This window comes from Orycteropus afer, unplaced genomic scaffold (genome assembly GCF_000298275.1).
Source record: "Orycteropus afer afer isolate SDZICR_OR568_19922 unplaced genomic scaffold, OryAfe1.0 scaffold00577, whole genome shotgun sequence".
In the NCBI taxonomy this organism is placed as follows: Eukaryota; Metazoa; Chordata; class Mammalia; order Tubulidentata; family Orycteropodidae; genus Orycteropus; species Orycteropus afer.
In genome coordinates, this window is record NW_006922164.1 from 72,797 (window position 1) to 97,228 (window position 24,432).

General features: G+C 49.9%; 1 protein-coding gene across 1 annotated transcript in view; it reads right to left on the reverse strand.

The window, feature by feature from the left end:
• LOC103210247 (protein Shroom2-like) overlaps nt 1–24,432 on the reverse strand; it is a 174,530-nt gene that overhangs the window by 62,336 nt on the left and 87,762 nt on the right. Inside the window, exons 2-7 of the mRNA XM_042783015.1 lie at nt 24,061–24,212; nt 9,747–9,878; nt 4,249–5,685; nt 4,181–4,210; nt 3,087–4,107; nt 1,314–1,371 (exon numbers count right to left, since the gene is read on the reverse strand). Of these exons, the coding sequence (XP_042638949.1) occupies nt 1,314–1,371; nt 3,087–4,107; nt 4,181–4,210; nt 4,249–5,685; nt 9,747–9,878; nt 24,061–24,212 (2,830 nt within the window). The remainder of the gene's footprint in view (nt 1–1,313; nt 1,372–3,086; nt 4,108–4,180; nt 4,211–4,248; nt 5,686–9,746; nt 9,879–24,060; nt 24,213–24,432) is intronic.

The window sequence follows — 24,432 nt, forward strand, 5'->3', positions numbered from 1 at the left end:
CATTGTTTTGTGCCACGCCCAACAGAAATACTCCAGGTGGACACCTTCAGCAATCAGGAGCTCCTCAGTTGCTCATAGCAAATCCCACCTTGGAGTTTACAAAAACTTATGGGTAGAAAAGCCACACAAAGTAATTTACTACCCTGCACCATGTAAGACGTTACTACCAGGAGAAATGGCATAGGCGGCTGGAGGTGTGTGGGCACTCTGTACCTTCCGTGCAGTGCTTCTGCAAACCTAAAACTGCCCAACAAACAGTTGAAGAGTAGATGCCTTAGACTTATGGTGTTGGCCAAGAACGCTTAGTGCACTATGGACCACCAGAGAACGAACAAATCTGTCTGGGAAGAAGTACAGCCAGAATGCTCCTTAGAAGTGAGACTGGCCACACTTCTTTGTGTGACGAACTCTGGACATAGCAAAAAACGGGAAGCTGGTCCACGAGATGGATTGACACAAGGGCTGCAACAATGGGCTGGAGCATGGCAACAACTATGAGAATGGAGCAAGACTGGGCAGTACTTCCTTCTGATGTCTATACATGGCGTCACCAGGAGTTGGAACCAACTCCGCAGCACCTAACGTAACAACACACCACATCTCCTGAGTGATCTACAGTATCTTCTCGGCCCTCATGTAGGAAGGACAAGATGATACCGCATAATTAATGTAAACTCCTTTGCTGCAATTAAACAGCTACATGGGGCTCTCTCAGACACTGATCTCCTCCCTGCAGAGTCCACGGACTTGTTTCCATTTTCAGGCTCCAAAGTAACTGATGAGCAAATCCAATGGAAACAGTCTTGTCCTGCTCCTCTCTGACAAGCCCTCCTTGGAAGTCACTTTCATTTTGAGATAGTGACCCAGCTGTACACTGGAGAGTCACAGCACTCCTAGAGTCAGGCGTTTGGTCTACAGCATCTGATTCCAGGGCAGTCATTTGGCCTTCTCATGTTGTCGACATAAAGAACCTTACTGTACTGGAAAGAGAGCAGCTATTTTCCAAAGCCAGAGAGCCCCCCTCCCATGCATTAGGAAGCCCAGTTGCCCATGGAAAGCATCTCTTGGTGCCATGGCGTGCATCTGCCCTGCTCCAATGCACCAGGGCACTGGCACCTTGGCTAGGGAGGCGCCAACTTCCACTGGCTGGCATCCACTTTGGGTTTGGCAAAAACACAACAGTCGGGTTGAATTAACCAAGCACTCACACACCACAAAGAAGCCACTCCAACACACCACTGCTGTCACGCTGCACACACCCTTCACCTACCCCAGAGTAGAGCTGCCTTCCTCAGCAGGGTTGGCGGGGGCACTGTGTTCTCTGTGCTCTGTGGGGTCTTCCGCCTGCCGCCGGGGCTCTGCAGACACTCCCTGCAAAGGGCAGCACAGGGAGGCACCGGGTCAGCATGCCACGCCTTCAGTACATCTGTTATTATGAAACCCCTCATCTGTGGCCACGGAGCCAGGGATGCTGCCCGCTGCTCGTGCCGACACGGCCACGTGACTGGCTCGGTCAGTTCCGGAGCCGGTTTCAACAAGGGGACTGAGTGACTCATGTGCCCACTTTTGTCCAGGCCAGGACACAGAGCTCCTTCACAAAGTTTGTCCAACTCTGCGACACAGCTGGCCAGAAAAACAAAATACAAGGCTGTGACTCGCTGTGGTGGCCCCTCAGGCTCTGAGACTCGGCAGAACGAGGAAGTTTCTCTGATGACCACACTCCCAGCAGGCACAGAGGTCACACTCAGCAGTCCCCCAGCCAAGAATGCCACCCCTGGAAACCAACGCCTACAGTATCTGCGCATCCCGCCTAGGTGCCACGAGGCTAACGGGTGAGTTCCCTTACAGACACAGGAAGTACACAGCACTGTCTCCAACTGCTTCAGTTAAGAGAGACTGCCTCTGTCACTGCAGAAATCGCTCTCTTTGAAGTGGACAAATGCAGATTTAACAGGCAAGGGAGAGAGAGACTGTGTACGTCAACTCTGAAGCACAGATAAGAATTTTCTAGAGAAACATGCCCACCGCCATCTTTAGAAATAGCTAGGGCATGCCCCTGGAGTCCCTGGGGGTGCAAATGATTGAGGGGCTCAGCTGCCAACCGAAAGGTTGAGAAAGTTGAGTTCTCTCTCGCCATTAAAACACTCACCTTAAAACCATGCAGTTTTTGCACTCTTAATTATGCTTTGCCCCACAGCAATCCCTGAAAATATTCGCAAATAAAAAAGGAAACAGATACAATGAATATTATATGACTGGCATCCATATTGGAAAAGTGGTTACACTATGCTGCCTTTGGACTTGAAATAAAGCACCCCTTTTCCACTGAAGAGGAGTCTCTGAGTAGTGTAGACAGTTAAGTGCTTGGCTACTAACTGAAAGGCTGGAGGCTTGAATCCACTCAGTGGTGCCTAAGAAGAAAGACCTGACCATCTGTCTCCAAAAGGTCACAGTCATTGAAAGCCCTATGGAGCGCGGCTCTACCCTGACACGCATGGGGTCGCCGTGAGGCGGAGTCAATTCAATGGCAACCAGTACCAGTTTTCAGTGGTAGATGCCACTTCCTAGAGTTTTCCCAGGCTCTTTGTTACCAGCATTAATGGACACATGAGGCAAGCGAGAGCAGGGATTACAAGGTCGGCAGTGAAGGCTGTGGGCTTGTGAAAACACAGTGCCTACAGTGTTCATGAACTGTCGATTTCTCCCCAAGTGCATTACACACAGCTGGGACCAGAAAAGCTGGGGAGCATAAGTGCTCAAACAGCCGGATACATGCAAGACTGACACATGGCAATCACCGTGTGGGCGTGTCCTAAAAACTGGTTGCACTGCTCCTGATGCACAACAGCCCCATGGGTGTCAGAGAAGAACTGTGCCCCTCGAGTTCTCAACGGCTGATGTGTCAGGAGACCCCCAGGCCTTTCTCCCCAGGCACCTCTGGGTGGACCTGGACCACCAACCTGTTGGTTAACAGTCAAGTGCATTAACCAATGCACCACCAAGAGGCTCCATGGGCACGTCCTAGCCTTTTCATACACATAGCAGTGGTCAAGTGCAGGCTTCGCCCTGCCTGAGTGGGAGCTCACCTCTTTGTAGGGGTCTGTGGACGGCGACGACCTGCACCTCTCGTGCACGTACTGTGGTCTTTCACGCTGGTTCAGCCCTGCGTCCAGGATGTCATCTGCTGAGTGATACCTCCCAGAGCTCCTGGCTTCCAGAGGCTTCCGCTGTTCCTTCCAAGAGGCTTGATACTCAGCAAATGTCCCAAGTCTCTGGGGAAGCTCAGATTTCCCCACTTTCCTGTGGTTGCTGGCGTTTTCCCCAGAGGATGTGGGGCGTTCCCTCCGCAGGAACCAAGGCTCCGCACCCTCATACCCGTGACCAGCTGTCTGCAGTCGCTCTGGCTTCTCTCTGGGGAATCCACACAGAGCCTGCCTTTGCCCTGGCCTCTGATGAGCAGATCTGCTGGTCTCCTCAAAAAACTTCCACCTGTCAGCAAAAGTGCCCACCGTGTCCTCAGCTCTGTCAGGGAGCTGGTGAGGTTGGTAAGCTCCTGAGAGCCCCACCTCATGGATCTTCTCAGGCTCAGAGTATGACTTCAGTTTCTGCTCCACCGTAAAGCGTCTCCGGCCCCCAATGCGGGGGATGTAGGATGTACTCCCTCCAGAAGAGGACACCTTGGCAGGGCACCCCTCCAGGAAATCGGGGGCAGTGTCTGGACCCAAGGGGAACAGGGGTGAGGCACCATGGTCCTCAGGTCTATGCTCTGGTGGCAATGGGTAATGGTCACCTGGGCTGGGGTCCAAGTCGCGACGCTTAAATGATGTGGCCCTCAGGACCCTGGCTTGAGCCTCCTTCAAGTGGTCTTTGTAGGTGCTGGTGAAGGAACTTTCTGGAGCGGTGCTGGTGGGAACCCTCAGCTCCACCTTCCAACCGCTGGGGTCTTCCTCGGCCTCCCTTGTCCCCACCAGAGTCACAGTACTCTTGCTCTTCTGTAGCTTGGCTCGCCGCATCTGGATCTCATTCCTCAGCGTGGTGGCAAAGCGGTCACTCCTCCGGATTGGCTTTCCCACCTGGGCATCAAATGGGAGTGGCTTCCCTGGACCACTATCTTGACAGTGCCTGAGGACGCTATCTTGGCGACACCCCAGGCGGCCACCTTGGTGGTGCCCGGGACGGCCATCCTGGAGGTGTCCCAGGCCGCCATCTTGGAGGTACCCCAGGTTGTTCCCTGACTGGCTCTTCTTCCCTTCTTGAGTCAAGGAGTGCAACATGGGCGTCTTCTGAGGTGAGATCTTGCTGCTCTCTCCATCCACCCACTGCAAGTCACTGCTTGTTGTTCTTTTGGGGCTGGCTTTTTCCACATGGCTGGCTCTGGGGAGCTCTTCCGTTCCCATCGACCAGGTCTCCCCATCTCTATCCAGTGGGTGCCACCGTTCTCTCTCATTAGGGTCCAGCATTTCACCCTGCTGAGGTAGGTAACATCGTGGTTTGGAGTCCATCAGGAGGGTGGGAGGAGCGTCCTGGGCCCCTGGTACCACCTTAGCTCCTGCTGCAGATGGCCAATACCCCTCACTAAGCTGCAGTGTCTGATGACTCCCCTGGGTGGGCTGTTTGGGGGTCACACAGTAATAGTGGCCCTGCCCGCTGCCCTCCATCCTCTGGTCAGCAGTACCAAGCCATCTCTCTGGAGCGAAAGCGTCATCCTGGAAGCGGTCAACAGGAGGCTCCTGATGGCCCCCAAGGAGGGGCAGGTGCCGCAGCTCCCTGGGTGATGCCGAGGGTCTGGGACTCTCGTGGAGGAAGGGGTTCTCATCGCTGTACTGGCGAGGGTGCTGGTATCCGTAGGTGGATGGGGCGAAGCTCACATCACAGCTTGACTGTGAAGCCTGCAGTCTACTGGGGACCCTGAGGAGGCCGCCCAGTCGGCAGTCGCCAGCCAGGGGCAGGTCTACAGGGTGGCCACAGTTGCCGGGCCGCCGGGTGTCCCCAGCCCATGCCTGCTGTTGTGGTGGATCTGTGGGGTCAGCTCTCCACTCAGTCTGTGGTGGAGCCCGGGGCAGGGTGGTCAGATGCTGCGTGGCAGCCGCTTCTGTGAACACAGGGCCCGGGGCCTTCTCATGACCTTTGGTAGCAGCGAAGCTGTCACTGCGCAGTGGTGGAGGAGGAGGAGGAGGAGAGACAGGTGCCTTTTTCTTATCAGGAACATACCAGACAGGCCCGAAATTGGACCTTCCCGGGGCAGCCGCCTTCGGCTCAGGGCTGTCCTCCTGCCTGGGGCTTTTACTGCTCTTGTAGTAGGGGTCGGCAGGCAGACAGCTGAACCTTTCCTCCAGGCCGTGATCCAGGTCACTGCCTACCTGGGCCTGCCTGCCACCTGGCCGAGAGTTCTCCCACAGCCCCACCTTGTAGAGGAGGTTCTCCGTGGATGAGCCGTCGGCCCTGGGCAGTGTGTGGTCCGGTGTGCTAGAGCTGGTGGAGAAGGAACCATAAGCCGAGTCACGCTTGCTCGGCCCCCCCAGGTGTTCAGTGCTGCTGCTGGACTTGGCAGCAGAGAGGCGGCCAGATGAACAGGGCTGGTTTGGGGGATCCAGGCTATCCATGCTACCCAGGGAGCTGAAGTGGTCCGAGGTGCACTGCAGGTTCGTCTGTTCCCAGGCACCAGACAGGTCATGGGAAGAGGAGCTGGAAAGAAGAAAGGACAAGAGAGTTTGCTTTAGGACTTCGTGGCAGCAGAGGACGGGGTGGGGGGGCAGCCACGTGCGTGTGGACACTCACACACACGCAAACATGCACGGTGAGAGGGTGGAGAAGATGTGCTTCCTGCAAAAGGGCCTGTGGGGGTGCCGGGCACATGCAGCATGCTGGTGCATGGGGCCCCGGGCACACGCCAACCCCACATACGCACACCGACCCTGCACGCTGGCACACGCACAGCAAGTCATGCATGTGCACGCCGATCCATGTGCACAGGGCAGGTTGAAAAGACTGGGTTCTATTCAAGCAATACCTCTTTAATTTACAAAAAAAAAAAAAAAAAGGTTACTTTAAGTGCCAGCAGAACATTTTCTCATGTTGAAGCCCATCAACTGTAGGGAGCAAGCTGGACAGGATGCATGAATAAAAAGGGCGCAGGGAAGGGGAAGTCACAGGGAGGTGAGGGGAGGCCAGCTTTTCATGGTTGGGATTGTAATCGGGTATGAAACTGAATGTGCATGAACTATTGTGAGTAAAATGAATCTGCTTTGTAAATTTGTACCCATATCACAATAAATGATTAAAAAAAAAAAAAAAAAAGACCATCGACCAGCCAAATTCTACTCGTGAGCTATGAATAGTTTTTATGTTTTTAAATGGTTGGGGGAGAAATTAAAATAGTATTTTGTGACTTAAAAATTATCTGAAATATGAATTTCAGTGTCCACAGATGAAGTTTTATTGGTATACAGCCATGCCCGCTCACGGCTACTTTCTTGCGACAGCGGCAGAGTTGAATAGCTGAGACAGACTGTATGTCCTGCAAAGCAAAGATACTCACTGTCTGGCCTTTTACATGGAGATGGGATGACTCCAAGGCTGGGGTGCAAAATGATTGTGGTAGCGGATTATGAACACAAAAGAAGCTAGCAGACTAGAACAACGTTAAAATTAAGAGAAACTTCAGGGGTAACGTTACTTTTCCAAGCCCACCTACTACAGCATGGACAGCTCTCCTCTAAATTCTCAGTTGGGCTGATAACCCAAGGGACAGGCTTTACTAGCCACATGCCACTGTGCTCAGGCAGTAGGGTAACTCTTACAAGGGTAAGAAGCACTGGACGTTAAAGCCAACGATGTTGTTGTTGGATGCTGTTATTGGATGTTGTTGGAATGTCAAGTCCATTCCGACTCACCGCAGCTGGTGTGACAGAGCAAAACTGCCTCACAGGCTTTCTTAGGCTGTCATCTTTATGGGAGCAGACTGTCAGCTCTTTTTCCCACGAAGCTGGGTGGGTTCAAACTGCTGACCTTTCGATTAGTAGCTGAGTGCTTAACTGTTGCACCACCAGTGCTCCTTAATGCCCAAAATACCCCAAATCCCCTGCCGTCGAGTTGATTCTGACTCATAGCAACCTTATAGCACAGGGTATTACTGCCCCATGGGGTTCCCAAGGCCGTCCATCTTTACGGAAGCAGACTGCCATGTCTTACTTCCCACAGGGCGGCTGGTGGGTTTCAAACCACTCACCTTTCTGTTAACAACCAAACACTTTAACCACTGCGCCATCAGGGCCTCTAATGCTAATAACACAGGGCCATGATTATGATGGCATCTAAGACAAGGAAATAAAAAGCAAGACTTCTTAAAACAAGCTAAGCTATAAAAAATGAAGTAGGAAATTAATTATTCTGTGAGGTAACAGTGGTGCGTTTGTGAGACTGGTAACAATGGCTGGTGGAACTATTTATCCAGCTATGTCAAGTTTCATTAACACTCAGTAAAGCTGGAACCCTCAAGCTTCAAGGAAAAAGAAAAAGCAGCAGTAGCAGTGGCTACATTAGGTTTGGGAACCTTGGTGGTGCAGAGCTTAAAGCACTCAGCTGCCAACCAAAAGGTCAACAATTTGAACCCACCAGCTGCTCTGTGGGAGAAAGATGTGGCTGTCTGTTTCTGTAAAGACTACAGCCTTGGAAACCCTGTGGGGCAGTCCCACTCTGTTCCATAGAGTCGCCATGAATCGGAATCAATCCAACTGCAGTGGGTTTGGTTTTGGATTTAAAAAAAAAAAAAAAAAAAAAAAAACATGCAAGGATAGGAAAATGAACTGGCCAGCTGATCTAAGGGAGGGAAACAGATTGTTAAGTTTCTACACCCTTTCCCAGATATGAACCACTTTCCCATCCAGCCCCCAATATTCCTGGGGTGATTTTCCCACATGATACCAAGCCCAAGTGGATATAAAGAACGCTAAATGCTATGTCAACAAAGACAGATGTGAGCAGTGTTGTGCTTCTTTCGTTAAGAAACCACAGCATGGGCCCAACAGGTCATATTACATTGAGTCACTTCAACAGTGAAACCAAAAGCCACTCTTCATTTCATTTCCTACTTGGTTGAGGATTTGTGGTTTTCAGGATGCCCTGAGCTCTAAACGCTTCATCTCTCATCGCTTTAAGGAGGAAGTAACATAATTGTGATCCAGTTCCTTTATATCACAAACGTCCTTTACTTTCAATTGTGCAGCAGACTAGCATTTGTTAACAGCCCAAAATGGATTTTGAGATGGCTACACTATAGCTCCAGATACACAGTCACACTCTCTCACATGCACACACCCCTACACAAACACAACACTCTCATGAACACACAACATACATGTACACAGTCACATACACAGACACATGTGTACACAACAGCATCACAGCACACACCCTCAAATATACTTTCACGTTCACTCAAACACATACACGAACTCACACATGCACTCACATGCACACATGCAAATTCAAGCACAACACAAACACACTCTCAAATGCATGCATTCATTTACTGAAACACTCTCCCATGCACACACACTCAAAGACACATACTACCTTGCACACACTCAAATATACTCTCATGTGCACACCCAACACAAACAGGCACACACTCTCACATGGACACACATTCAAACACACTCTCCCATGCACACACACAGTCTAATACACGGACTCATATACAGCACACACTCCCACAGGTACAGATTCTCATACAAATACTCATGCAAACACACACACACAACAAATACACAGGCACATACTTGCATGCACACACTGGAACACTTGCATGCACACTCACACGTACACACACCAAAACTCCACTATTCACTGTTACTGTCACCCTCCAAGCAGGAGACAGTGACAACTCTCACCACTGATCATCTGAGGTCCCTGGTCAACAGTGGAACTGGAGGAGTCTCGTGGTGCTGCCACAGGACTGGCCCACCCTCAGCGTGCTTGGGACTGCGACGAAGCAGCAGCCCTGGCCCATGACTCACTCGTGGAGAGCCACGGTGGGCCCTGTGACGTGGCTGCTAAGCTCTCTGGCTTCCTCATGCCTCCCACCCACACTCTGGAGGCTGTAGAAAGGGAAATGCCCCGGGAGTACCGGTGAGATTCACGGCTCCACCCAAAAGGTTCTCCCACAGACCCATCTTTATGGAGAATCTCCAGAGAAGAGTGGGGGCTGCAGGCATGGGGGGGGACGCTGACACCATCTCACCTGCCTGAGAACCCCCTCATCCTGGCAGACAAGCCCCAATCCTGGCTGACACCCCCTCATCCTGAGAAGCCCCCTCATCCTGGCTGAGAACCTCTCCAATCCCGGCTGACACTTCCCCATCCTGGCTGAGAACCCCTTCATCCTGGCTGACGCCTCCCCATCCTGGCTGAGGACCCCTCATCTAGTGCTCCCTGGTAGTCCCAGAGCGATGCAGCAGAAAGGTGCCCCAGGCACTGGATTTCTGGTTCAGCAGGCACAGAGGAGCAAGGGCGCTGGAAATCCTTCCTCTGGTGGTTTAACCCTTGTCTTCCAGTGTCACGAGGCTGCCTGCTCAGTGAAACGTTTAGAGGGTGCACCTGAAATGAGGGCATCGAAGGCCTTTTTCTTGTCAGGAAAAAACAAAAATCACCCAGAAGTAAAGGAATGAGCTGCCCTATGGGGCAGGGAGATGCGCGTGCTGACGGGACACCCAGGAAGCATCCCACACTGGTGACAGAGCGCTTACCTCGCGTGCTGCCGGGTGTGCCAGGACTGGCAGGTGCCCGCCGCAGAGAATGGAGCGGCCACTGCCTCAGGGGCACCATCACAGAACTTGGTGGCATGCCAGGAGTGTGGCCTCCAGCTCAGCTCCGTCCTCCTGAAAAGGAAGGCAGAGGGCTCAGGACTCACGCAGAGGACAGCAGTAGGGCAGAGTGCAAGACCCATTCCTCAGGGATACAGGATCATGTCCAGCACCTGCCACTGTGTCCCAGGGCCCCTGGTCGTGTGAGCAGTGAACACGCGTGGCTGCCAACCAAAGGTCAGAGGTTCGGAAGAAAGGCCGGGCCTTTCTTCTGAAAAATCAGCCAGTGGATGGCAACTCGTTACTGGTCCACTCCATCTGGTCAAGAATACTCCGCTTTCATTATTATTCATGACTGATTTACCTACTGCCCGAATTAAAGGGTCCAAAATGGGAACCAGTCCTTATTCTTCAAAAATTTACCCTAAGGAAGTCCTAAAACCCAAACCCACTGCTGTCGAGTCAATTCTGATTTATAGCAACCCTAGAGGACGGTGCCCCATAGGGTTTCCAAGGCTGTAAATCATTATGGAAGTAGACTGCCTCATCTTTCTCCCATGGAGCAGCGAGTGGATTTGAACCACCAACCTTTTAGTTAGCAGCCCAATGATTTAACCATGGTGCCACGGGAGCTCCTACTCTAAGAAAGTACCAAACCAAAAACCAAACCAGTTGTCACTGAGTCAGGTCTGATCATGGTGACCCCATGTGTGTCAGAGTGGAACTTTGCTCCATGAGGTTTTCAATGGCTCTGACTTTTCAGAAGCAGATCACCAGGCCTTCCTTCTGAGGTACCTCTAAGTGCACTGGAACTGCCAACCCTTCAGTCAGCAGTCAAATGTGTTCACCGTTTGTACCACGCAGTGACTCTTCTAAATAAGTGAGTATGTAAATAAATATTCACCCCGCTCCAGAAGAACAAAACCAAACCCGTGGCCCCTCCCTGTTCCAGCCCAGCCTTGTGTAGGACCCTGGGCCTCTTTGAGGAGATAGGATTGGGCTGGGAGACATGGTCTAGATGGCTTATCTTCATTTATGGACTTAGTTAAGGGAGTAAATAAAGGCTGTCTAAGAGGGGACTGAGACTAGTGGCCGCCATCTTCCCCTGAGCCTCTCCGTGCACGTTGTGATGACAGGGCATACCTGTGACATCAGTCAATATCTGTGATGTCAATGCGTGTCCGTGATGTCAGTGTGTGCCTGTGACATCAGTCAATACCTGTGTCATCAGTCCATGCCCATGACAGTGTGTGCCTGTGACGACAGTGTCTGCTCATGACGTCAGTGCATGCCTGTGACATCAGTCCATGCCTGTGCCCTCAGTGTACGCCTGTGACATCAGTCAATACCAGTGACATCAGTGAGTGCCCGTGATGACAGTGTGCACCTGTGATGTCAGTGCACACGCACGACATAAGCATGCACCCGTGAAGTCAAACAAGGGTCTCTGTGAACGAGACGGTGTGAATGGAAACTCTGAGGATAGACAACACGAGTGGGGTGAAGGCGGGACTCCTGAGTGTGGAGTAAGGCTCCCGGGGCCATACCCACCTCCCGGTGGAAGCTGTCATGCTTCTTTGGCCACACTTGACCAGGAGTGATAGGGTGTGTCCATTTCAAAAGTCCCTACTGAGGCCACAAGTGCTCCCGTCGTGTAAACGCCACTGAGCCACCAGAGTTTGCTGTGTGTGTGTGTGGGGGGGTGTGGGCAGGGACCCACCTTGCTTTGGCTCTTGTTCCATTTTATCGTTTTTAGTGAGCTTTCCTCACCCCTTCTCTCATTTAGGGCAGAAATAACCTCACCGTCGATACTTTATGGACCAAATCAAGAGCCGAGACAAAACTCAACTGCTTAGGGGATACTGGGCTTCTGTTAAGGTTGGTGGGAAAACACGGCAATGGAAAGTGATGGTGGCTGCACAACTCAGGGGCAAAGTTCACAGTGCTGAACTGCACCCGCAAGACATGTCAAAATGGTCAAAGCTTTATGATATCAATACTTACACAATTTTCAAATCAAAAGCAGTTACAACCAAAACAAAGCATAAACAAACAAACAACAAAAAAACAAAACCTGGGTCTCTTTAGATGTTCTACGGAGATCAAACATTTTTCTAAGCCAGCTGAAATGTTGAAGAAAATGATGTGAGCAGGAAAATAAAACCAAAAAGCATTTTAACACCAACATTTTGATGACCCAGATCATTTTCATGGGTGACAAAACGTAGACCACATTGACTTGAAGCAAGTTTCACATGAGCTTCAGAGAAAGTATGTGATGGGAGGCCTCATCACACCATGGACACCAAGGAACTGTGTCAACCTAAGACTGTACCTCTCAGAACTCCTCAAAATCCTAAGCAAGTGCTGGCCACGTGACTGTCATTTTCAGATGGCTTTCCCCCTGCTATAATCCCCACAACTTCTTTCCTCTTCCGTCACAGTTGGTTAATGATGGGAGGAAAATGAGACTCAAGACTTCTGGTTAGCAGTCAAATGCCTTAGGCCTATGCCACCAAAGCTCCATAAATTACAATAAGCTTCTGAAAAATTACATAATAAAATCATTAGCAATAAAATTTGTTCTCACAAAATATTTATGGTTTTGTTTTTTTTTTTTTGAGTTTTAAAAACAGCTGTAAATTCTTTGTTCCTTCTCCCACTGAGAATTAGACTCTCCTTCCCCTCCACTTGGATCTAGGCTGGTCTGAGTGAGCTGAGTAACAAACAGCATGTGGAAGAGGTGCTCTGAGACTTTCAAGCTAGGATATGGAAACCTTGCAGCTTCCTCCTGGACCTCTGAGCAGGTTTTCTGTGAGGGGAGTCAACTACCATGTGAGAAGGCCAGTGACCCTGAGGCCACTATGCTGTGAGGAAGCCCAGGGTGGGCTGGGCTTTCTGTGTGGATCATCTGGCAAACCGGTTGTTGTTGTTGGGTGCCATTGAGCCGATTCCAAATCACAGCAACCTCATGTGACAGAGTAGAACTGCCCCATAGAGTTTTCTAGGCTGTAAACTTTATTGAGGAGCCCTGGCAGTGTAGTAGTTAAGCACCTGATTGCTAACCAAAAGGTTGGTGGTTCAAAGCCACCAGCCACTCTGCAGGAGAAAGATGGGTCAGTCTGCTTTCGTAAAGATGACAGCCTTGGAAACCCCATGGCCAGCTCTACCCTGTGCTATAGGGTCATGATGAGTCAGAATTGACTCATGGCAGCGAGGTAATGGGTTTTCTTTCTTTCTTTTTTTTGTAATTTTTACAGAAGCAGGTGACCAGGTCTTTTGCCTACAGAGCTTCTGGGTAGGTTTGCATCACCAACCTTTTGGTTAGCAGCCAAGCACTTAACCGTTTGTGCCTCCAGGGCTCCTTATATACCTACGAGGATTAGTGGCGTAATGCCTAAAGCATGTAACTGCTAACCCGAAGACTGGCAGTTCAAACCCACCAGCCACTCCTTAGAAGGAAGGAAAGGTTGGGCAATCTACTTCCGTAGTGATACCACCTCGGAAATCCAGGGAGGGGTTCTGTAAGTCTGTTCCGACTCATTGGCAGTGTGAGACACAGAGAGAGAGAGAGAGAGAGAGAGAGAAAGAGAAAGAGAAGGACTGATAAGATTTCCCCAAAACATTCCCCCCCACTCAAATCCTCTGAAGCTCCTGGTACATTAAGGAATGGATTTGGGAATCAAGGAAGATTCGGGCTAGTTTCTGTTTCCTGCCACTCTGATGCTCTGAAATGGCTGGACTTTTGCTGGTCAGGAGAGGGGAGGGCATTCAGCACTTGTCCGCTGGTGGTTCAGTCACAGCCCTGTGAGAAAGTGGGACAGGAACACTCTGAGGAAGGAGACCTCTGCTGCCCCCTGGAGCCCTGGGACCCTCATCGTCCCTTCCACTCAGCCTCAACTCCATATGGGCCAGAAACAAAAAGAGTGGAGAGGTCAGCAAGTATGTCTTCCCAAACAAGACACAAAGTCAAGGGGCTTTAAGACACATGTTGTTGTCATAGCAACTGCATATGAAACACTGCCCAGTCCTGTGCCATCTTCATGATCTTTGGTATGTGTCAGCCCATTGCTGACTTACAGGGTGTGGTGGTGAAGTTTGTGTGTCAGCTTGGCTGGGCCTGGTTGAGTGGCTGGGCAGCTGGATGTAGCATTCCCCATGCTGAGACTGGTCATCAACTCCATGGTGGGATCTACTGTGAGCAGCTGAGTAGCTGCTTTGGGTATGTGGTCTGCTTCCCATACATAAGAAACAACTTTGGGAATGGTCTTCAGCTTATGGCATGCTTGAACCCTGCATGTAGCCGTGTCGTTGTTCAACAGCCTGCCATGCTCTGCTGACCTTGGGACTTTCAATGAATTTGAATGAATGGCCTGCTGTGTGGATTGGTAACATTGGGACTGTGCCTTTTTACTTGTCAACCTTGGGATCGGCAGCCTCAGCAGCCAGCAGCTGTTGGAGTGAAGAAAAGCCTCTAGCTCCAATGGGCCAGGAGCAGGAGGCAGAGCCTGGCACTATGACCTTGGACTTAAAGCCTCCAAACCATAAGAGAATAACTCCTGTTTATTTAGGCCATCCCATTGGTGGTATATTCCCGTCAGAGCGGCACCAGGGAAGCAGGACACAGAGGTCATCTCCCAGCACTGTAGCAGACAATATTCGGTGGTGATCCACAGAGTTTTCACTGGCTGATTTTTGGAAATAGATTGCCAGGCCTTTCTTCCTAGTCTGTCCTAAGTTTCACTGAAACTTACCCACCGTGAATGACTGCTAATATGTGAAATCCCAGTGGCACAGCATCCAGCATCACAGCCACATACAGCCATCCCAGGACAACACACTGACAAACGGGTGGTGGTCAATTCACACAGTCACCAGAAATGTGGGTGGCCTGAGTAGCAGGCACGCATGCCACCATGTATACAACAACGAAAGAGCCAAACACACTCACTCTGGGGCCCTGATAGCATAGGACACGTCAAATTCAGTTCCATTCCCTGCAACACCTTTGCCACGTGACAGAGCCATGAGCATCTGATGCAAATACAAACCAAAGTGCCATCTGGCATGAAGTGAGCTGCATCTCATCCATTTGTTCACACTTGCATGTCTGCGGTGGTGGGCAAGGCCCTGGCACTGCAGGGAGACACAGTGCCCAGTTGCAAACTCCCAACAGGAATAGGCGGCGAAGCTCTGGTGTAAGCTGGGCCAGGGCCCTAGTGTGAGTATACAGGATGGGCCCTGGAGTGGGTGTACAGCTTGACCCGGGGACCAGTAAGGAAGCACCTTCTAGGAGGGCAGAGTGGGTAATGGGGGACACGGTGGTAATGGAAACAGGAAGTATGTCGATGGAGATGACCGAGTAAGGAGCCCTAGTGGTAGAGCGGATACACGCTCCGCTGCTAACCAGTCACTCCATGGGACAAAAATGGGGCTGTCTGCCTCCGTAAAGATGTGCAGCCTTGACAACCCTGTGGAGCAGTTCTACTCTGACCTATGGGGCGCTGTGAGTTGGAATTGACTCAACAGCCAACAGGTTTGATTTTTTAGTTTACCAACCACTCCTCGGAAGGAAGGTTGGGCAATCTACTTCTGTAGTGATACTGCCTTGGAAACCCAAGGAGGGGTCACTATGAGTCGGGTCCAACTCAATGGCACATAACAACAACAACAACAACAATGTGCTGCATTACACTGATTTACTAACCTGCTGGAGTGCTTCAAATGCATTCTACATTAATATGTAAAGACATATGCCGAAGCACTCCATAAATGATGCAGGAGTGTTCCAATTGGGGTTGCTAGTTATTATAAGGAAAACATAGACCCCTAGTGGCCTTTTAAGGAGAGCTAGACACCAGAGAGCACAGTAAATAGTGAGGCTGGCAAAGGCCTGGGCGGCGTTCATTCTGTTGTACACAGAGTTGCTGTGAGTTGGAGAAGACTTGATGGCACCTCACAACAACTACATACACCAGAGAAAGAGCTCTAGTGGCTCAGTGTCTAAGTGCTTGGCTGCTAAGCAATAGGTCAGCAATTCAAACACACCAGCAGCTCCATGATTGAAAAGACCTGGTGATCTGCTTCCATAAAGATTACAGCCTAGGATGGGACTATACCCACCAATGTGTAAGTCTGACAGAAGATATTTCGACCTATGTATTTATATGGAAGCTCTGGTGGCATAGTGCCTAAGGCATCTGACTGCTAACCAGAAGGCTGACAGTTCAAACCCACCAGCCACTCCTCGGAAGGAAGACTAGGGAGTCTACTTCTGTAGTGATACTGCCTGGAAAACCCAAGGAGGGGTCACTATGAGTCAGATCTGATTCAATGGCAGTGAGTTTGGTTTGGTTTTGGTTATATATTTATATGTGTTGCACATATTATCCATGAATATAGTACAACATATGAGGGCAAAGTTATGTAAATTTCATAGCCATAACCAAATACCTTTAGAGAATGAGTCAGCAGGCATGGGGGCTCAGGACCATAGTCTCAGGGGACACAAAAGTCAATTGGCATAACGTAGTCCACAAAGACAACATCTTACATCGTACTTTGGTGAGTAGCGACTGGGGTCTTAAAAGCTTGTCAGCAGCCATCTAAGGTACAACTGTTCGTCTCTCTCAGACCAGAGCAAAGAAGAGTGAAGAAAATCAAAAACACATGGAAATACTTAGTCCAAAGGACTAATGAACCCTGAGAGTAGAACTAGATGGTGCCCGGCTACCACTGCTGACCACTCTGAAAGTGGTCACAATAGGAGGGCCCAGACAGAATGGGAGAAAGCAGCGGAACAAAACTGAAAATCACAAGAAAGACCAGGCTTACTGGTCTGATAGAAACTAGTGGAACCTCTGAGACTATGGTCCTCAGACACCCTTTCAAGCCTGGAACTGAACTCACCCCCATGGCTCAACTTTCACCCAAATGAGACACAAGCCTATAAGGGGAACACTAACACCAGGGAGGTACACACTCATAGAACAATCAACCACAGGAGATCAAAAGGGCAGCACTTGCTCAGAGATAAAGCTCAGAAGTCAGGAAGGGATAGATAAGAAGGATGATGGGAAATGGTAAACACAGGGAGGAAGTGGGAGGAGTGTTGGTACACTGTGGGGACTGCAATGAATGTCAACAAACTGTGTATCAACTGTTGAATAGAAAGTCAATTTGCTCTGTAAACATTCACCCAAATCACAATTGAAGAAAAAAAAAAAATTACAGCCTAGGAAACCCTATGAGGCAGTTCTACCCTGAACAATAGGGTCTCTATCTATAAATTAGAATCGACTCGACGTGGCAATGGGTTGGTTACACAGTAGAGAAGTCCCTGGGTGGTGCCAATGGTTAACGTGCTTGACTGCTGATCGAAAGGTAGGAGGTTTGAGTCCATCCAGGACTGCCTCGGAAGAAAAACCTGGTGATGTGCTTCTAAAAATCAGTCCCCAGAAACCCTGCGGAGCCTGATTCTACTCTGACAGACACGGGGACGCCATGAGTCTGCTCAGTGGTAACTGGTACTGGATGGAGCAGTGAGTTCTTTCCCCCGAGCAGTGGTGGATGGTGATGTCGTTCAGAGAGAATCTGAGGTGCTTGCTGTATGATATAAAGGAGTTCCTGGCTTTACGTGTGAGGAGGATGAAGAAAAGGTAAAAGTGCCCAGTACCCACAGTAGCTGAAACTGAGACAAGACATCAAAGCTGCGTTCAAACAGATGCCAGGGCGAGAAGCAGCATTCGCCCAAGATGAACGCATCTGAGTCCCAGCCCCTGAAGGCCAGGAATCCCTAAAGTCTCTCGCAGCAAAGCTATCCAGAGCGTGGGTCTTATTGCAGCCCCAGAGGCTACTCCTGGTGCTGGAGCAGAAAAGATGGCAACGGAAAAATCATGAACAGGAGAGTGCGTCCAACGGCTTGCTTTTTCTACTCATTTTTATAAACTTCATACCTATAAGCCGAATCATGTTCAGGAAAAACGAACAGAAGAGAAAAAGAGGCTACCTTCCAGGACCCCAGAGGCTTTGGCCAGACCACCTGTACTTAAGCACATATATCCCCTCACTGTCTAAAGCATCATTTAATTTAAGTCTGGTTTAGAGCAGGCGCTGCCACAACTTACCGGCAGGTATTCCACCGTGTACACAGCATTTCAACAGGAGAGATGTTTCGCAAAGAGACTCAGGACATTCTCATGTGCAACCATCAATATAACTGATTGTAAACAAGCCCAAGGATGAACAACAGGACGGTGTGAGTCCACGATGGAAGAATAAAGAAACAAAAAATTTTACTAATACGTTAAGTCTACGACACCCACACTCACTGCCATTGAGTTGATTCCAACTCAAGTGACCCTACAGGGCAGAGCAGTGGTGGACGGTGATGTCATTCAGAGAGAATCGAGAATCTTAGGTGCTGTATGATGTAAAGGAGGGCAGAGTAGAACTACCTCATAGGGTAGACAGGCTATAAATATTTATGGAAGCAGACTGCCTCATGCAGTCTTTCTCAGACTTTCTCCTGAGGAGCAGCTGATGGGTTAGAATTTCGACCTTTAGGTTAACAGCTGAATGCTTTAACCACTATACCACCAGAGCTCCTTGAGTCCACAATACAAGTACATAAGTAAAGCCAAAGCTACACAAAAGAAGCAACAAGAAACTGTAGATTGCTGTCAGTAAACAGGAGTCCCTAGGTGGTGCGAACCATTAAAGTGCTCAGCTGCCAGCTGAAAGCCTGGAGGTCTAGTCCACCCGAGGTAGCTCAGAAGGCCTGGTGATCTACTTCTGAAGGGTCAGCCCTTGGAAACCCCATGGAGCACAGGTCTGCCCTGGCACACCCAGGGTGGCCACAAGGCAGAGCCTGACCCACAGGAACAGGGAGGGGAGGTACAAAGAGCTTTACTTCAAAGATTAACCATGGTACGTAATTTGGAGACTCATCTGATTCAACTGCCTAAGCCACACACTAAAGCCAAATCTGAACAGCAAGACCTTTCCCCTAAGTGAAACGCTGACTACCTATGTGGTTCTCTTTTCCCCGGACTTGGCTAATAAAAACAATAACGCAGAAGGGCCCAAACAACTCAGGGGATCTGTCCAACCTCAGCTGCTGCGACACCTCTGTGTCAACAGGGAAATAAACACAGAAACAACAGCTACAAGTCCCAAAAGGCTCAACATGAATGCTTTGCCCGGAAGTCTAAACAAACTGACAGCCTCCTAGGCACGGGGTTCATGTCACACACCAACAACCCCAGCGTGCACACGCCCTGCACCTGAATGCCCACACTCACCCACACCCACACCCACACCCACGCTGTTACTGCTTTTGGACAGGGAGAGGAGGGGACACAACTTCCCAGCATCTCAGACAGCCCCTTCCTCCTGCTTACACAAAGGCATGTGTAACTGAGCGGCGTGGCTTCCCAAATACCTGTGCTATAATCAGTGCAGTGGCCCCAGAGCCACCTGCTCGTGGACAGCTCCACAGAGTGAGCACCACGGGGGAGCTCGGCCAGATCCTGGCTTGTAGCAGAATCCACTGCAACCCAGTAACATCCCCGGACGAAGGCAGGCTGCAAGCAACACTGTCCTCACCAGCGTGGGTGCTGCCAGGAATCTGAAACCTCCTTTCTTCAGATGTTTAAGCACGCCACACACAGCCCAGCTAACCTTTACAGGCTCCGGTACCGTTCTCTCCCCTCTACACGAACGGGCTCCCGAGTGCAACCTTAGCGCATGTAATGAGATTCATCAAGGGCTTCAGGCTGCTAGACAGAGGCACAAAATAACCTGAACTCAGCCTACTGACAATCTGGCTTTGGAGCTTCCTAACCAAAGTACCTGCAACACAGCACGTGTTCAAGAGAAGCTGCACAAAAAAAGACAAACGACTGAGTGACAGGTGTGTTACACTGGAAACTCAATTAATATTAAAGCAGAAATTTGGAGAGAAGACTGAATGAGTAATTATAAGCTTAAGGAAATAATTTATGATCAACTGGAAAGAAATTTCTCTAGGGCGTTTGAAATTAAAGGTACCTTTTAGGAGCTGGGAGTCCCTGGGTGGCTGCTAACCAAAAGTCTGGAGGTTCAAGTCTACTGAAAGGCACCTCAGAAGGCCTGGCAGTCTGTCTGCCTCTGAAAGGCCAGCCACCACAAACCCTGTGGAGCACAGGTGTACTCTAACACACAGGTGTCACCATATGTCAAAATCAACTCCATGGCAACTGGTACCGGTTTAGGAGCAGAATCTGCAGCTTCTAAAGCACACTCGTGTGCCCCTGAAATGAGGGACGGATGAACCTGTCCTTGTTGTCAGCTGCCCTAAATCAAACTCTTGACTCATAGAGACCCAAGCACAACACTAGACTCTTGTGCTCCACAGGGTTTTCACTGGCTGGTTTTCAGGAGATCACCAGGTCTTTCTTCCTAGTCTGTCTCAGTCTGGAAGCTGTGCTGAAACCTGTCCGGCATCACTGGCGACAGACAGTGGTGGCTGCACATGACGTACACTGGCCGGGAGTCAACCCAGGTCTCCCACACGGAAGGCAAAAGTTGTACCACCCTGCCCTCACGAACATCCTGGTACACTCCAAAGAGTCTCTAATTGCACATTTTAGAGCACTAGATGGCAGTAACCATAACCCCTAGCAACAAGCAGGAACTTACATGCCAGGAGCTTTCTGTTTAATTCCTAGCTCCATCACCACCAGGCTCCCCCATCTCAACCTCCTGAATACGTCTGACAACCTGGCCCCTTCCTGTGTCCCCAAATAGCAAGGGGGCAACCTACTTGGCTAAGTTCATCAGGAAAATGGTACACACTATCCTCTCTCTGGTCCTTAACTTCTTGTAAGCATACTGACTTAAGCCCGGGGGGGGGGGAATGCCCACTGTGGCCACCCATCCAAATCACCTGTAGTACTTTGTGAAAACACAAGCACCCACACCCACTGCAGACATGCCCGTCAGGACCCCCGGAAGCAAGCTGACACCTAGGGAATAACTATAGATGCATACTGGGTGCAGAGGTAACCACGTCTACCCTGGGATTTCCTGTAAGGAGCACCTGACTGGCTGAGAGAAGGAACAAAAGGCTTCCTGAGGGGACAGGGCACAGTGCCCAGGGTCCCCCGAGACCCGGCAGCTGCCCTGCTGCTCCACCCCTGGGTGCCTGGCAGCTCACGGACACCACCTGGGATGGTAAGGTTGGACATATGTACCCTTGGCCAGGATCACTGTCACCACCCTTTGTCTTTCTCCACGCTCCTCTGGGAGAAAGGAAATGCTTCATCTCATGTGTCTGGGAAAGACACTCGGCTGGTGCAGATACTGATCCACATGCATGTCTCCTGGAGGATCGTGTTCCTGTCTCCTGCAGGATCATATTCCCAGCACCGGTTTCTACATGATGACAAGATACCCAGTGACCACGCCCCAGCAAACAAGAGCCCTTCACTTTGTGAACCAGCCCATTGCAATCCTACCCGGCTACTGCATCACCTGGCCACCATGCTAGCTAAAATAAAAGAAGCCCACAAATTAGGTGGTACCTGACAGGTGTTGCTGGGGGGGCGCTGAAGAGGGACCAGCACGTGGCACATGATTAGAATTTGTTTAAAAACTATGTGTATAAAAACCAAATACCTCGCAGGACTGGTTTTCTGGGTTTGAAGGCTTAGGACTATAGTCTCATGAAACAACTCATTCAATTGGCATAACATAGTTCATAAATTTATGTTTAACATCCTAGTTTGGTGAGTAGCATCTGTGGTCTCACACGCTTGCAAGACAGTCTTTCTTTGAAGATATTATCAGGTAAGTCATATCGGAAAGGAGCCCAAGTGGTACAGTGGTTAAGCATTCAGCTGATAACAGAAAGGCTGGCAGTTCAAACCCAGCAGCTGCTCCATGGGAAAAAAGATTAGATAGTCTGCTTCCATAAAGGTGACAGCCTTGGAAACCTTAGGGGGCAGTTCTACTGTGTCCTCTTGGGGCGCTGTGAGTCGGAATCGACTCCATGGCAGCAGGTTGGGGGTTTTGGTTTGCAATCATATTGGAGTGTAGGGGAGCCTACCCTTCTCTAATCCCTTCTGAATAGGGAGAAGAAACAGAGAGTCACATTCAAAGCGGGGAGTTAGCATGTGGGGGGCTGTCTACAAGCCAAGGAACACATGCAAATGCCTGCTGGGGCTGCTGTGACAGGCAGCGCTACCCCCAGAGCAAAGAGAAAGCATGGCTCTGCCGATGCCCAGAATTTGGAATTCTAGCCCCTGGAATTGTGAGAAAACAAATTTGCTCTTTGTAGCCATCTATCATGGGGTATAGGAAGCTTTGGTGGCACAGTGGTTAAAGCACTTGACCCCTAATCAAAAGGTCTGTGGTTCAAACCCACCAGCAGCTATCATCTATAAAGATGGAGTAGCTCACAGGTCTCTCTCCCCCAGAGCTTCTGGGTGGGTTCCAACCATTGAACCTTCCGATTAGCGGCTGTGCCACCAGGCTGCCTTAGAACAGCATGTCCAACTTAGAAAGGAGGCTGCTGATGTGGCAAAGAATGTTAACTTTCCCCTCCTTGTTTCTGAAATGCCTCTTTAGAGGCTGTTTGGGGCCAAAACAAAAAAAAAAAAGAAAAGAAAGAAAGAAGGTAAAGTCCTTTGGGAATATATCTTCCCATTTATACCAGAAACCACAATATGCTTGAGTCTACTTGTTGTTTATTTTTTAAAATGTACAGCCAATCTTTGAAAGAATGGACTAATTCTGCAAAAAAAAAAAAAAAAAAGTGCATGTAAACACCAATTAATTAGCCAACTACGAAAACCAAGGTGGAGAACTATTTCCACATGAAAACAGCAAACTGCTAACACCTTTGTGGTGCCCAGGAATATTATTTTAGGTCCTACATATAAAGACAACACATCCCCAAGTTTGCCTTCTAATCTCTTAAAATCCTCCATGCTCCTATCAGCAAAGTAATTTATAGGACTAGGCAACATGCTTCCCTCAGATAGCAGCCTGGCACAGGAAACAGCTTGCAGCTGGCTTTTAAAAGCCTATTTAACCCAAAACTAAACCCACTGCCTTGAGTTGATTCTGGCTCACAGTGATCCCACAGGACAAAGTAAAACTGCCCCATACGGTTTCCAAGGCTATAAATCTTCACAGAAGCAGACTGACACATCTCTTTCCCATGGAGTGGCTGCTGGGTTCGTACTGCTGAGTTCTCATCACTGCCGACCTTTTAGCCAAGTGCTTCTTCCTATATTTCTGGCATATAGACCGAAAACGCCACCTTGTGTAAACAACAGGCAACAACACATCACTGTGTAACAAACATAAGCAGTTTTCTCTCTGCCAGATAAACTACGTATGTTGTTGTTGTTATGTGCCGTCGAGTCGGACCCAACTCATAGTGACCCCTCCTTGGGTTTCCGAGGCAGTACCACTGTGGAAGTAGATTGTCCAACCTTCCTGCCAAGGAGTGGCTGGTGGGTTTGAACCTCCAGCCTTCTGGTTAGCAGTCAAGTGCCTTAGGCACTATGCTACCAGAGCTCCTAAACTACTTATAGCTAAAAAAAAGAGACAAGTTTTCAAATTCATGTGATAAATGAAAATAAACAATCAGTAGGTGGCTTGTGTGTTGCTGTGATGCCGGCAGCTATGTCAGTGGTATTTCAAAGACTAGCAGGGTCACCCATGGTGGACAGGTTCCAGCAGAGCTTCCAGACTGAGACAGACTAAGAAGGCAGGCCTGGAAATCTACTTCTGAAAATTAGCCACTGAAAATCTTACGGATCACAAAAGCACACCGTCCAACACGTCACCAGGAGGGCTCAATCGCTAGAGGAAGTCATCTTGTTTGGTGAAGCAGAGGGCCAGCGAGGGTCAGGGGGACCCTGGGTGACATGGATCGGCATAACAGCTACGATGACGGGCTCCAGCATGTTTACCATCGTGACAATGACACAGGACCAGGCAATGTTTTGATCTGTTGTACACGGGTCACCAGGAGTCAGCCCACTCAACAGCACTTATCTACTAATAAAACGAGGAATCTTTAGAATGTCTGGTGCTGGACTCATCCCTGGCCAAGAGATGTGATTCTACGAGCAAATCTCCCCGTGCCTCCTGCCGCCCCCCCACCACGTCAGGATTGCTGCCATGGCACAGACAGGTGTGCCCCGTGGCTGCTTTCACACGCTGTTGTTCTGCTCCTATCTGGTGAGCAAAGAATGGGGCTTACCTCTTGACCACCAGCTTCAGGGTCTTGTGGGAGCCCTTCACCAAGCAGATGGCTTCTTGCCGGAACCCCGACAGCCCGATGTCATTGATGCCCACGATTTCGTCTCCAGCCAGTAATTTGTCCACAGCTGCGGCTTTACTCCCCTCTTCAATCTGTAACAGACAATGTACCCCCTTCAGCCACTAGCACCAAGTGATTGATGAGCCAAGGGCAGTCTCCAGAACGTGGCTGGCAATACAACACTCCCAAGACACACGAAGTATACAGGCTCACGTGCCTGGCTCCAGGATAACCCAGAGTCAAATGTCATATCTGGGCATCTGGGCCCCTGAACACTGTCGTGGCGGCTGACCTTGCTTCCACTGGGGGTGC